Source organism: Capricornis sumatraensis, chromosome 5 (assembly GCF_032405125.1).
Source record: "Capricornis sumatraensis isolate serow.1 chromosome 5, serow.2, whole genome shotgun sequence".
NCBI classification, from domain to species: Eukaryota; Metazoa; Chordata; class Mammalia; order Artiodactyla; family Bovidae; genus Capricornis; species Capricornis sumatraensis.
The window spans coordinates 51123531-51137660 of record NC_091073.1 but is presented as its reverse complement, the minus strand read 5'-3'; the positions used below and the strand labels follow the sequence as shown (position 1 = coordinate 51137660).

The following is a 14130-nucleotide window of genomic DNA, read 5'->3' as shown; positions in this document are numbered from 1 at the left end:
TTCATACCCCAATCTGTACACAAACGTTCATAGCAACTTTACTTGTAATAGCCAAAAAAGTGGAAATGACCCAAATGTCCTTCATTAGGTGGTTAAACAAACTCTGATACATATATACCATATAACACTAATCTGACAAAGGAAAACAGGGGAAAAAAAAAAAAACCCACAAAATACTGATAACATGCCACAAATTAGCTGGTTTTCCAGGGAATTTTGCTCAGTTAAAAAAAAAGCCAATCCCAAGAGGTCACATACTGTGTAATTTCATTTTTGTCTTTAAATGACAGAATTACTGGAATAGAATATAGATAGATTAGTGGTTGCCAAGGGTCAAAGATCAGAGTAGAAAGAAAGAGGTGGATACATCTAGAAAAGGCAACATGAGGGATCTTTGTGATTGAAATTTTTTGTATCTTGACTCTACCAATGTAGTATACTGCCTGTGATATTGTATTAACAGTTTTGCAAGATGTTACCACTGGGAGAAATTGAATAAAGGATGCAAAGGATCTCTGTATTACTTCACGAATGCATGTGAATCTACATTACTTGAAAAGGTTAACTTTTAAAAAATCAAAAATAAAACAACCAAAGCCTGAAGTGTGTAGTGTGTAAACAGTAAAATTCTTTCAAGAGAACTTAAATACAATAAATTAACTATACATCCCTATGAAAAATATCTAAAGGGGAAAAAAAGTTATAAACTTTTTATATAATCATATCATTGGTACTGTTACTCTGAAACTGTTATATTCTTCTATGTGATTAAGCAGTTGAGAAAATTATGTGATACTCTAATTACACTACTGACTGTGTTGTTGAGAACTAGCATAGAAGGAGACACAGATGGAATATAGAAACAGTAAGATGAAAACCTTGTACAGTTGACCCCTGAACAATGAGAGGGTTAGGGGTGCTAAAATGCAGCATGTGTGGTTTTGTAGTATTTACTATTGAAAAAAATTCACACATAAGTGGGCATGCATAGTTCATATCCATGCTGTTCAAGGGTCAACTGTATCCCTAAATTTAAACTGCAATGATCAATATAAGCTCCTGTATTTTATCTTAAAAATAAACAGACAAAACTTATAGTAGACTAGCTTCATCTACTAAAAAGACATAGGAACAATGAGAAGTCCAGTAGGAAGGAACATTACTAGCTCTCAGATTCTGGTCTTGAAAACCTATTCTGAGCTTGGGGCACAGAAGTATAAGGTAAGTCTGAGATATCTTGTCACGCTGATAACTGCAATATGCTGATACCCAATATGTTTAAACCCCTGACTTAAAATTCTTTTCATTATTCTAAAAACAGATAAACACTACAAATCAACAAGCATTTATCTTGCCATTCCTCAGTAAAATATAAAAGAACTGAACAGTTAATATGGGGAAGTTCTACAGAAACAGTCCAGCTAATAAGTGATAAGCAACAGAATTAACACATCACTTAATTTGCAACCCCTAATAAATTAATAGATCTTAAAAATGACTATCAATGGGTCCCATTCATATATTATGTGTCACCTGATAGAATACAGTCTATGTCTTAACCCCCAGAAAGGAGGGGGATCTAAATCTAATCACACACTACAGAAATATAGAGAGAGAAAACTGTGAAATCGTGAAAATGGAATTGGTAAACTCACCAGGATAAACGATTCATTCCCTTAAAAAGAAACAAACTGCAAAGGAGATTGAGGTTGGTGGGGTAAAGAGTATAGGTTTAGATTACTAGAGACTTAAAAGAGATGTATATCAACCAATCAATACTTTAAGAAAGGCTGGGGGCTTCCCTGAAACTTCCCTGAGGGCTCAGTGGCTAAAGAATCTGCCTGCAATGCAGTAGAAACAGAAGACTCAGGTTCAGTTCCTGGGTTGGGAAGACGCCCTGGAGAAAGAAATGGCAACCCACTCCAGTATCCTTGCCTGTAGAGTTCCATGGACAAAGGAGACTGGTGGGCTACAGTCCAATGGGTCACAAAGAGTCAGACAAGACTAAGCACGAGCATGAACAGGGGCTTCCCTAGTGGTCCAGTGGTAAAGAATCTGCCTGCCAAGGCAGAGGACACAGGTTTGGTCTCTGATCCGGGAAGATCTACAAGCCGCAGAGCAACTAAGCCCATGCGCCACAACTATTCAGCCTGTGTTCCAGAGTCCGTGCTGCAACTACTGAGCTCATGTGTCACAACTACTGAAGCCCCAACACCCTAGAGCCTGTGCTCCCAACAAAAGAAGCCTCCATACCGCAACTAAAGAGGAGCCTCTGCTCACCACAACTAGAGAAAAGCCTATGCAGCAATGAAGACCCAGCATCGCCAAAAATAAATAAATAAATGTTATGTTTAAAAATAAAAAGTGGTTAAATGTAGCAGATTTTGTTTCAATAATCCTTTTGTGATTACAGATTTTTGTTAAGAATTCTTTTATCGATACATACTGATATATATATAAACATATATATACTTAAATATATATATGGACACATATGAATGGAATAATATAGTTGAGATTTGCATTAAAATACATGAAGGAGAAAAATTCATAGCAGTGTAAATGTAAAGATTATTGAGAATTGTTGAAGCAGGGTGGTAGAAACATGTGGGTTCATTATACCAGTACTTTTATATAGGTTTGAAATGTCCATTTAAAAACATTTTTTAAAAACACAGAAAAAGAAACGGGAAGAAAACACATTATTGCCAATAGGCGGAATAATAGTATAAGCCCTAGAAAACTGTGTATTAGAAGGGAAGGCCCTTGTAATAACTTTTTAACATAATGTGCAGTCCACTGAAAAAAGATGTCACTTAGAAAATGCACTAGGATTTTATGCATTATTAAAAACCCTAGATAGAAAATAATCCGTGACATTATCAATGGAAAGATTCTTCCTGATTTTAGAGATGTCAGAATGAAAACAAACAAAACCCCAAACCATAAAAATGAAGCCCATATTAACACAGTATCCATTAATTGTTTAATCTAGAATTCGTACATAAACTTCTAGTAACTAAAGATTACCTTGGTAAAATTACTGGCAGTTTTACTGCATGAACAACTTACCTAGGCTGACAACGTTCACAAAGATATGTATCAGGAATATGCTGCCTGTCAATCCCCATGCAGTCAATATGTTGCCAAACACTTTAAAAAGGAAGGAAAAAAAAAAGCAGAACATACAAAATATTATTAAAATCATAGTTAAATTAAGATTTGATATTCTATTTAACTATTACTTAATAAGTGCCTATTTTGAGTTTAGCAGTATAAAAGGTAATGTGAAGAATTCATAGAAATATGTCCTCAGGAAAATAAAACTTTGAGATGCAAAAGTAGAGGACAAATGTAGGATATCATATACATGATACAAATTTCTAAAGCAAATATAATATTAAAATGTAAAAGGTACATATTTTATTACAAATCACAAGCTGCAGATGTCCACACTATTTGGAATTAATGGGAAAAGCATCCTGGAGAATAATGGGACTTGAAGAGAACCTCACATGGGAAATTACAAAGAAAGAAATGTCACATAGCAACATTTTCTCAAATAGATGGATATAGAGAGCAACAGTCAGAAGGCAGTTAATGTATTTGAAGAATGTTCGTTTTGAGAAACAGAGGGGAATAAAATTCAATTAGTAAAGCGTATTTACAGTATATAGAACCTGGAATGTCAAAGTGTGTGTAGTACTCCTCTAACTGGCAACAGGTAACAACTAGAGGTTGTTTTGATGGTATATAGTATTCAAAAAAATTTTAAAAACTGAAAGTATAAAAATCAACTAAGAGGCTTTTCCAACATTCCAGATCTAAGTTAAAGAACTGAAAGAACTAGAATGATGGCAGAGAAGATGAAGTTTAAGAATCCAAGAGTCATTGCATGAAGATAGAGACTAAATTTATTATGAACTCTATTTTTAAGAGTAATACATGGAGCAGCTTGAGGCAAACTTCTCAAGTTTGAGGCTATTTTATGGCCAAAACTTTAATTGGTCTATAGCTGATATATATGCCTGTTTCTAAAAAATAATCTTATTCTTTATACAAAAATGAGCTACTTTTAATATATATAATTTATACATAAAAGCTACTAAGTTAACTGCTATGATCTTGCTCTTTTTAACTGAGGATGCTGGGACAAGAATTGGTAGAATGTAAACATAATTGTCTATATATCAAAGATGATGGGGGGAAAAGTTTAAAAGAAAAGCAAAGCACTTGACGAGAGTTAGAATAACAAATTATGTTAAATTTGGGGGGAAGTAATAGTTCATGGAGAAAATAGGAGAAATAAAACTAGGAAATGAATAAATATCAGAGCTCTAGTTGGCAAATTTGAAAGAGAGTATGGGCAGCAGGTACATGAAAACACACAGAGCCAATGTAAAGCAAGAATAGAGGAAAAAGATTAAGCCTGGCAGTATATATTATACTCCAGGTTAAGCAGTGGAAAAGCAGAATAACAAAAAATTCATAACAAATAGACCAGTTGCTAAAAAGCAAATACCTTGAATAATCCAAAATATGTGAACTGGTCTTTCGAGAATTTGTAGTTAGGTATAAATGCTAAAGAACTATTTCACTATTTTCGAATAGATATAATTCTATATTATATATAGATCATTGTAATTAATCAAAAGTTTAGATTATGCATTAGAATAAAAATAGTCAAATATTATATAATTTATTACATAAGACAAAAATCAGCTATGAGATATTTTATATGATTGGTTAAAATATGAATTGAGAGTTGCTATTAAGTAATTAAAAAATTATGAGGAAAACAAGTTACCAGTGAAGTTATTTTCTTCGGTTTTAAATTTACCTCCTGAATAAACTTACTGAGGTAAGTGGTAATGGTATGCTTATGGTAATAGTATGTACCATAAGTTTAGTTGTTAATTTGAAACAATGTCACAATATAGTTTTATTATTAAAATTAACTCAAAGTATTAATATTACAACTTTCCATAAAAATAACATCAAATTTCACATTTCACTTAAGACTAATTTTCCCCATTTCTGGCAAAGGTAAATCACCTTTCTGAAATATAACCCTAACTGCATATTTGTATCAACTACATCTCACTCCTAATCACCTAACTTAACAGACAGGAACAGGATTACAAATAATGCAAAGTAATTTATATTTGGCTCAACAAAGCCAAATATTATACTCACATTCAAATATGAATACTATTTCAAATAAAATAATGAAGCTATGTCTTAAGGACCAGATCCAGGATATTCTGAAAACTATCAAACTTTCTTACCCTCTACAGTGCTTAAATACTCTCTGCTTCCCAGCCTATGCAGGGGATGGACTCAGTAACTTTCAGGTTGAAACCCTACTGGTTCCCTCTCCATCCTCCCCATCTCCCTCCCACCAGAAAAAAAATAAAGAAAACAAAACCCCACTTTCTGTCCCAATCACACCTTCTCTAGGGGAGGAGGCCTTTCTTGGTGGTTGAACCAGGGTTGGGGGAGGGGAGACTGTGGTTCTGGTTCAAGGAGACTCCAGAGTGCTGCAAGGGTCAAGTCAAAAGGAGGTGAGAGAGTCAGGTCAAACAAACATCAATCAAATGTATAATTCCCCCAAACTGGAAAATCACAGTTGACTATACAGCACAAATAATTCCAAAGGAAATACACAGGACTCAATTCTCCTCTCATTTGTATCTGTCTACTTTATGTAGTGTATTACTATTGAATGAGTGAAAAGAGAGGTGTGATTCTGTATAAATAAAAGTTTAGAACTGATTGCCTATTACTCAGTTAAACAACAAGGATTTCCAAAAAACTCTTAAGATAGTTTTTTTTCTTTCTTTCTTTCCCATAGGGGCACTTTCTAGGAGAAAAACAGTTTGCAATGATAGTAGCAGAAGGATCACTTTAAAAATTCATTTATCAGTTCCTTTCAAAGCGAGTTTAATTACCTTTTCAAACATTAACAATCACAAACATTAGGAGCATTCAAGAAAACAAGCAAATAGCATGAAATATTTTACCTGCATTTGTCACAACAGATCATGTATCCATCATCATGTGTAAAACCACATATGCACCTGGTTACATCAGTACCATAACTTCCATCCTCCGATGTGCTGATTGTAGTAGCACTGGAAGTTTCATCAAAATTAGGAGTGGTAAAGATGCCTACTTCATTTTTGCTAATAAGAACTGATGGAGGAGGGGAAGCTGGAGGTGTTGGAGGAGGACGAGCACCATAATTATGGTCCTGGATAATTAAACACAAACACTGCACAATGTAATTTCAATAACAGTATGATCTAAGCAACTTAAATAAAACTCAGTCCTTAACCTGAGTATTTGAGAGAGATGAAATTGGCCCATTTCTTCTTTAATACCTTTAAAATAATGACTTGCTGAAACTAAATTTTAAACCATAGTAATAAATGAAAATATCTACCTACAACCTTAGTCACCTTCACAATACAAGATGTGAGAATAGCGATGGTTAAAAAAAGCAAACACAAAACCCTTAGGAAAATAGAGGCTAAAGAATAACAAAAACAATTACAGAAGACATATTGTCACTAGACAGTATACAATAGGGATTTTTTAAGTTTGGGTATTTTTTATTCTGGTCCAAATGATAAAAATTTCTGATAATGGTAACTCGATAATACCACACATGTGTTCAGTTCTGCAGCTGTTTCAGTCTGTACTCTGCCTCTTACTAGCTATGCAACACTCAATAAGTTAGCTTAGATAAGCTTTCATTTTCTCAGCTATGAAATGGGGATGAAAATTATACCTATGAGGTTGTTTCTGAAAATTAGATAATATATGTAAAAATGCTCAGCACAGAGCTTGACATATAACAGCTAAATCAGTGGTAACTATATAATTTATCATATAAATTACTATATAATTTAAAATCAACAGTAGATAGTATAATTCTACCTACAATCTTTTCATAGGGAAGGTAAAGAATTATAACACTAAACTAGTAAAAGCATAAAAAGCAAAATAATAATACTATAAAAACTTCTAAGGAATTCCTCTTATAGAATTTTAATCCCTTGAATAAATATAATTAGATCAATGACAAATTAAACTACAAATTATATACCTAATTGTTTAGATAGTATAAAAAGTCTGCATTTTAAATATTCAGTTTTGGGCATAACACCACATACATCAACTTTCAACCTTTAAATATAAAAAATACAAATTTATATACAGATACTAAAAAACCTTCCAGAGAAATGTTTGACACTTACCGCATAGGGCAAACCAATGTAACTGTGTGAATGATGCGAGCTGCTGGTATATAACTGGTGGGGATAACTGTTGGATTTCTCAACTACCACAGGGCTAGCTTCTACGGATTCTGGTCTGGAAGGAAAAAACATTGCATCAAAGAGAATTCCACTGATTCTTTTTTTTCCTTTTCATCTATTTAAAATTGTAACACTTACTATATTGGCTATACAAATAAAATGTCTTTAAAATGTCTAAAACATAGACACCCTGCAGATATGACATACCCTATCTAGAGTCCATGTTATAAAAAAACTTTTAATTAAGTACAATAAATGTCCCATCTTCAAACTCTGATATAGTTTGAAGATTACTAGATTACTGAAAAAGATTACTAGACATTAAAAATTACTTAATGTACTCAGTGGCACTGGGGACACTATGCACAGGGGTGGACAAAAGTAGTAGAAATAATTTAAACAAGACTACGGACATACTGAATCCATATGGATAAACCCCAATTTGAATGTGAAGTATACATTTCAATGTTCAAAGCTTCAGGTACCTGTTACTGTGTCAAGATATAACAAAGTCTTGGAACTATCAGAAAAGCTAAGGAAAGGAAACCTTACAATGAACCAAGACTTGCTTATGAAAAAAAATGCAACCAGTAGCTATGTAGTGTCAGATTAGCAGTTCTGGCCTGATAATGACTAAATGATGATGAGCTGAGCTGACCAACCACTGACAGAAACAACTCACCTACTATGGCTGACTTCTAAGTTCCCTGGTCTAGCATTTTGTGTACATCACCTGCCCAGATTCTTCACTTGTATCAATCCTCCTGGAGCCCTCGTCTGACAATTCCTATTGATCAACGTGACAGTGAACCTACTTCTGAGGGCAATTAACACTGAAATTAATTTCTCCCTTGCACAAACACAACATGACTTATTTCCATGCCTTTATTCTTACCAATCCACTGTTTGAGATGATTTTTTCAAAATCTTTATCAAACCTCTTAATCAAAACCTTTTCTTAGAATTTAATACTATTTGAATTCTTCATGGTTTAAGGCTGCTTAACGCAGTTACAATCTAACTGGTCAAATTTCTATTGTCAACTACTTCTCTCCTCAACTCATCCCTTAAGCAAATTCTCAATTTCGCTCTATTACTTGGGATCCAGTGTGCTACAATCAGGAGAGAGAGGAGACACAAACTAAGGTCAAGTGGTTCTGAAGGAGATTATAAAAGAAGAGTCTCCAAAATGTTCTGAATCTTTAGAAAACCAGCGCTCACCTAATAGCTATGCTGTGATGTTAAAAACTGACTTATTTAATCTTTAAAAGAGAAATGTTTAACTCCAAAATTAATTTATGTTTATTGTACAAACTTTAAAAGAGACGTAACAAGAAAGTGGAAGAGCATGTCTTCATCCAAACCTGACAGACCCATGTTAAGATGCCACGTACCCTCCTCTATATTTGTCTCTCCATAAATACATCTCACAGTTTTTTAAAAATGAGAATATACAATATGTATTCACAATTTGGTGCTTCCCTGATGGCTTGTGTGTGTGCTCAGTTGCTTCAGTCGTGTCCAACTGTCTGTGACCCTGTGGACTGTAGCCTGCCAGCCTCCTCTGCCCGTGGGATTCTTCAGGCAAGAAGATTGGAGCGGGATGCCATGCCCTCCCCTCCACGGGATCTTCCATACCCAGGGATTGAACCACATTTCTTAAGTCTCCTAGATTAGCAGGCAGGTTCTTTATGGCTAGCATCACCTCGGAAGAATTCACCTGCCAATGCAGGAGACCCAGGTTTTATCCTTGGGTGGAGAAGATTCCCTGGAGAAGGAAATGGCAACCCACTCCAGTATTCTTGCCTGGAGAATTCCATGGACAGAGAAGCCTGGCCAACTACAGTCCATGGGGTCCCAAAGAGTCAGGCACAACTTAGTGATTAAACAACAACAAATTCACAATTTGCTTTTGCAACCTTCCAATGTTAACACATAGTGCTGTCTTGTTTTCTATAATAACTGCTTATTTCATTATATGAATGTACCATAGTTTATTTAATAAATTCCGTACTGGATGTTTAAATTGTTCCTATTCTTCAGTGTTAAAGATATCATTGCAATTGTACACTGTTTTATATATCATTTTCTGTTTACATAATGGTATTTCTACAACACGGATTTCTTGAGGCAGACATGCTGAACAAAAGGATAAAATTCACATAAAATGAACAAATAAACTGCTTTGATTATAATATTGATTCCTTTCAAATTCTTTTTAAAATACACAGCGGGAAGACTCCCCTGGTGGTCCGCTGGTTAAGAATCCACCTGGCAATACAGAGGATACCAGTTTGATATTTGATCAGAGAACTAAGATCCTACAGAGCAACTAAACCTGACTGCCTCAACTACTGAACTCATGTGCTCTGGGCCCATGCATCACAACGAGAGAATCTGTGTGCCACAATGAAAGATCCAATGCAGCCAAGTAAATAAATAAATAAATATTTTTAAAAATACATAGAGGGAAGAAGTAGAGTTTTAGCAATTCCTGATTATTAGAGCAACATGTAAGAATTATGGCCATTATAGAAAGAATCACTTTTAGAGATTTAAAGTGTGGCAAGAAATTTCTATTTTGGAGTAGATAATGGGTGGGAATTAAACAAGACTTTCAGCCCAAATATAGATAAATTCAAGCATGTAAACAAGCCACAAATCCTTTGCATAACCTCATGATTCGAATTAAAGCTATACAGTACTATTCACAATTGCCAAGACATGAAAACAACCTACATGTCCACTGACAGAGGAAAGGATAAGGAAGATGTGGCACAGATTATACCATGGAATACAACTCAGCCATAAAGAGGATGAGATAGACTGTTTGCAACAACATGGATGTAGCTAGAGATCATCATACTAAGTGAAGTCAGTCAGACATAGAAAGACAAATAATGCATGGTATCATTCATATGTGGAATTTAAAATATAGCACAAATGAACCTATCTATAAAACAGAAGCAGACTCACAGACATAGACAACAGACTGTGGTTGTCAGACGGGGAGGGAAAGAGAGAGGGATAGACTGGAAGTTTGAGGTTAGTAGATGCAAAGTACTATATTTAACATGGATAAATAACAACGTCCTCCTCTACAGCACCTAGAACTATACCCAATCTCCTGGGATAAACCATAATGGAGAAGAACAGAAAAATGAATGCATATGTGTATAACTAAGCCACTTTGCAGAAAATACAGCAACACTGAACAGCAGAAAATAGCACAACACTGTAAAAAATTAAAGCTCTAAGTACTGAAAAGCTGGCAATGCAAGAAGGCAGAAAACATCTTCATTTCTACGCTGATACTTACTAAAAGTAATTTTTAAAAGGTAACAATTTAAAAAGAAATGGGTTGAGACAGTTTAAGGATTTTCCTGAACCGTAAGATAGTATTTAACAGAGAACAAAAAACAGGGCACCAGACATTCTTAGAAATGTTCTTTAAAAAGTCCCATGGTGCTAAATATCCTCAAAGCATACAGTAAATCCGAAAACAACTTTGTGACAAATACCAAGTCAAATATCCTTTAGATCCAGTAACCCCGTTATTGGAAATTTATTCTAATAAAATTAATTTCCACTAAGTAATTACTCACAGAATTGAGGTGTTCTTTGTAATACTATTCCTAAAACCAGGTATTCAAGTAGTAATTATTTAAATGTCCAACCAGGAGAAAATGCTTAATTAAATTTGAGCAAAGCTACTATATTTACACATGGACAATGCACAGCAAGAACTGACAGTAACAAAAATTACTACATTATGGTTATGGGAACTTTCTCAAAATCTCCTGGAACATTACCACAAAGCTTTAATAATTTTTTTATACTGCATGGCTAAAGAGATAATATGCAAAAAATATGTTTTTATGTAAATAGTTGTTACAGAGTTTTGCCAAGAGAACTGATCATAGCAATACCCTCTTCTAACAAGAGACAATTCTTCACATGGACATCACAGGTCGTCAATACTGAAATCAGATTGATTACATTCATTGCAGCCAAAGATGGAGAAATTCTATACAGTCAGCAAAAACAAGACGTGAGCTGACTGTGGTTCAGATCATGAACCCCTTATTGGAAAATTCAGACTTAAACAGAAGAAAGTAGGGAAAACCACTAGGCCATTCAAATATGACCTAAATCAAATCCCTTACAATTACACAGTTGAAGGAACAAATAGATTCAAGGGATTACATCTGACAGTGCCTGAAGAACTGTGGACGGAGGTTTGTAACATGGTACAGAAGACAGTGATCAAAACTATCAAGAAAAATAAATGCAAAAAGGCAAAGTGGTTGTCTGAGGCCGCCTTACAAATAGCTTAGAAATTAAGAGAAGGGACTTCCCTGGTGGTCCAATGGCTAAGATTCTGTGCTACCAATGCAGGGGACTCAGGTTCAATCCCTGGTCAGGGAACTAGATCCCACATGTCTCAACTAAGACCCATGCAGCCAAATAAATAAATATTTAAAAAAAGAAAAGAAGAGAAGCAAAAGGCAAAGGAGAAAAGGAAAGATATACCCATTTGAATGCAGAGTTCCAAAGAATAGCAAGGAGAGATAAGAAAGCCTTCCTCAGTGATCAATGCAAAGGAACAGAAAAACAACAGAATGGGAAAGACTAGAGATCGCTTGAAAACTAGTTACCAAGGGAACATTTCTTGCAAAGATGGGCACAATAACAAGGACAGAAATGGTACAGACTTAACAGTAACAGAAGATATTAAGAAGAGGTGACAAGAATACATAGAAGAACTATACAAAAGCAATCTTAACAACCCAGATAACCATGATGGTGTCATTACCCACCTAGAGCCAGACATCGTGGAGTGTGAAATCAAGCAGGCTTTAGGAAGCAACACGAACAAAGCTAGGAGAGGTGATGGAATTCCAGCTGAGCTTTTCAAATCCTAAAAGATGATGCTGTGAAAGGGCTGCACTCAATATGCCAGCAAATTTGGAAAACTCAGCAGTGGCCATAGGACTGGAAAAGGTCAGTTTTCATTCCAATCCCAAAGAAGGGCAATGTTCAAACTACCACACGATTTGCACTCATTTCACATGCTAGCAAAGTAATGCTCAAAATTCTCCAAGCTAGGCTTCAACAGTATGTGAACCGAGAACTTCCAGATGTTCAAGCTGGATTTAGAAAAGGCAGAGGAAACAGAGATCAAATTGCCAACATCTGCTGGATCACAGAAAAAGCAAGAGAATTTCAGAAAAACATATACTTCTGCTTCACTGAGTATGCTTTATAAAGTCTTTGACTGTGTGGAACACAACAAACTGTGAGAAATTCTTAAAGATGGGAATACTAGACCATCTCACCTGCCTCCTGAGATACGTGTATGCAGATCAAGAAGCAACAGTTAGAACCGGACATGGAACAACAGACTGGTTCCAAATTGGGAAAGGAGTACGTCAATGCTGTATAGTGTCACCCTGCTTATTTAACTTATATGCAGAGTATATCATGCGAAATGCATGGTTGGATGACTCACAAGCTGGAATGAAGATTGCGGGAAGAAACATCAATAACCTCAGATATGTAGATGACACCACCCTTATAGCAGAAAGCAAAGAGGAACTAAAGAGCCTCTTGATGAAGGTCACAGAAGAGAGTGAAAGGGCTGGCTTAAAACCGAACATTCAAAAAACGAAGATCATGGCATCCGGTCCCATCACTTCTGGCAAACAGATGGGGAAACAATGGAAACAGTAACAGACTTTATTTTCTTGGGCTCCAAAATCACTGCAGATGGTGACTACAGCCATGAAATTAAAAGACACTAAAAAGTTGTTTAATGCTAATATCTTTGCCGACAAAAGTCTGTATAATCAAAGCTATGGTTTTCCTAGTAGTTGTGTATGCATGTGAGAGTTGGACCATAAGGAAGGCTGAGTGCTGAAGAATTTATGCTTTTGAACTGTGGTGTTGGAGAAGGCTTGTGAGAGTCCCATGGACTGCAAGGAGATCAAACCAGTCAATTATAAAGAAAATCAATCCTGAATATTCATTGGAAGGCCTGATGCTGAAGTTCCAATACTTTGGCCACCTGATGTGAAGAGCCGACTCATTAAAAAATTGACTCTGATGCTGGGAAAGATTGAAGGCAGGAATAAAAGAGGACAAGATGGTTGGATGGGATCACTGACTCTATGGACAGGAGTCTGAGTAAGTTCTGGGAGATGGTGAAGGACAGGGGAGCCTGGCATGCTACACAGTCCATGGTGTTGCCAAGAGTCAGACATGACTGAGTGACTAAACAACAATTTCTAGTTGTTACATGATATCCTGAACTTCTTTGAGTCAATTTTTCCATTTAAGACTGTTTAGAATTCTGAAAGAAACTTTTTATTTGACTATTTAGCCACACAAAGCTTGAGTCATCTTCAAGGGCTTGTTTTTGATTTATAGCACATTACTAAAGAGCTTCCAAAAAGAGAGCTTTACACAGACTCTACAGTTGAGAAAATAAACTTTTATTTTAAACTCCTACTCTTAACTGTGAGATTTGGGAACTTAATATTCATTGGTTTAAGATAATACGATTTAAATTTCCTAGTTAAAATCACTTAAAAAAATACCATCACTTGTTAAAATTTTCATACTGAAGAACTTTATACCCCTCCTCCTTTTGTATTCTGTCCCAAGGTCTTCTATCATGGTTAGTACTCAGTCACTCAAATAATGCAGCAAATTTCAATCTCTATCTTGTTGCTGTTTTAATTGTGCTAGTTTCCAGCTGCCTGAATTAGGCACTAACCAGAACTGTTAAACAATAACGAATCTGCCT

The 14130-nt window shown here is 35.3% G+C and overlaps 1 protein-coding gene across 3 annotated transcripts in view; it reads right to left on the bottom strand.

Moving 5' to 3' along the window:
* The window catches only part of KMT2E (lysine methyltransferase 2E (inactive)), a 93310-nt gene that overhangs the window by 47058 nt on the left and 32122 nt on the right, over window positions 1–14130 (bottom strand). For all 3 annotated transcript variants that reach the window (XM_068972522.1, XM_068972524.1, XM_068972523.1), the window contains exons 3-5: window positions 7263–7377; window positions 6024–6253; window positions 3073–3153 (exon numbers count right to left, since the gene is read on the bottom strand). In XM_068972522.1, the coding sequence (XP_068828623.1) occupies window positions 3073–3153; window positions 6024–6253; window positions 7263–7377 (426 nt within the window). The remainder of the gene's footprint in view (window positions 1–3072; window positions 3154–6023; window positions 6254–7262; window positions 7378–14130) is intronic.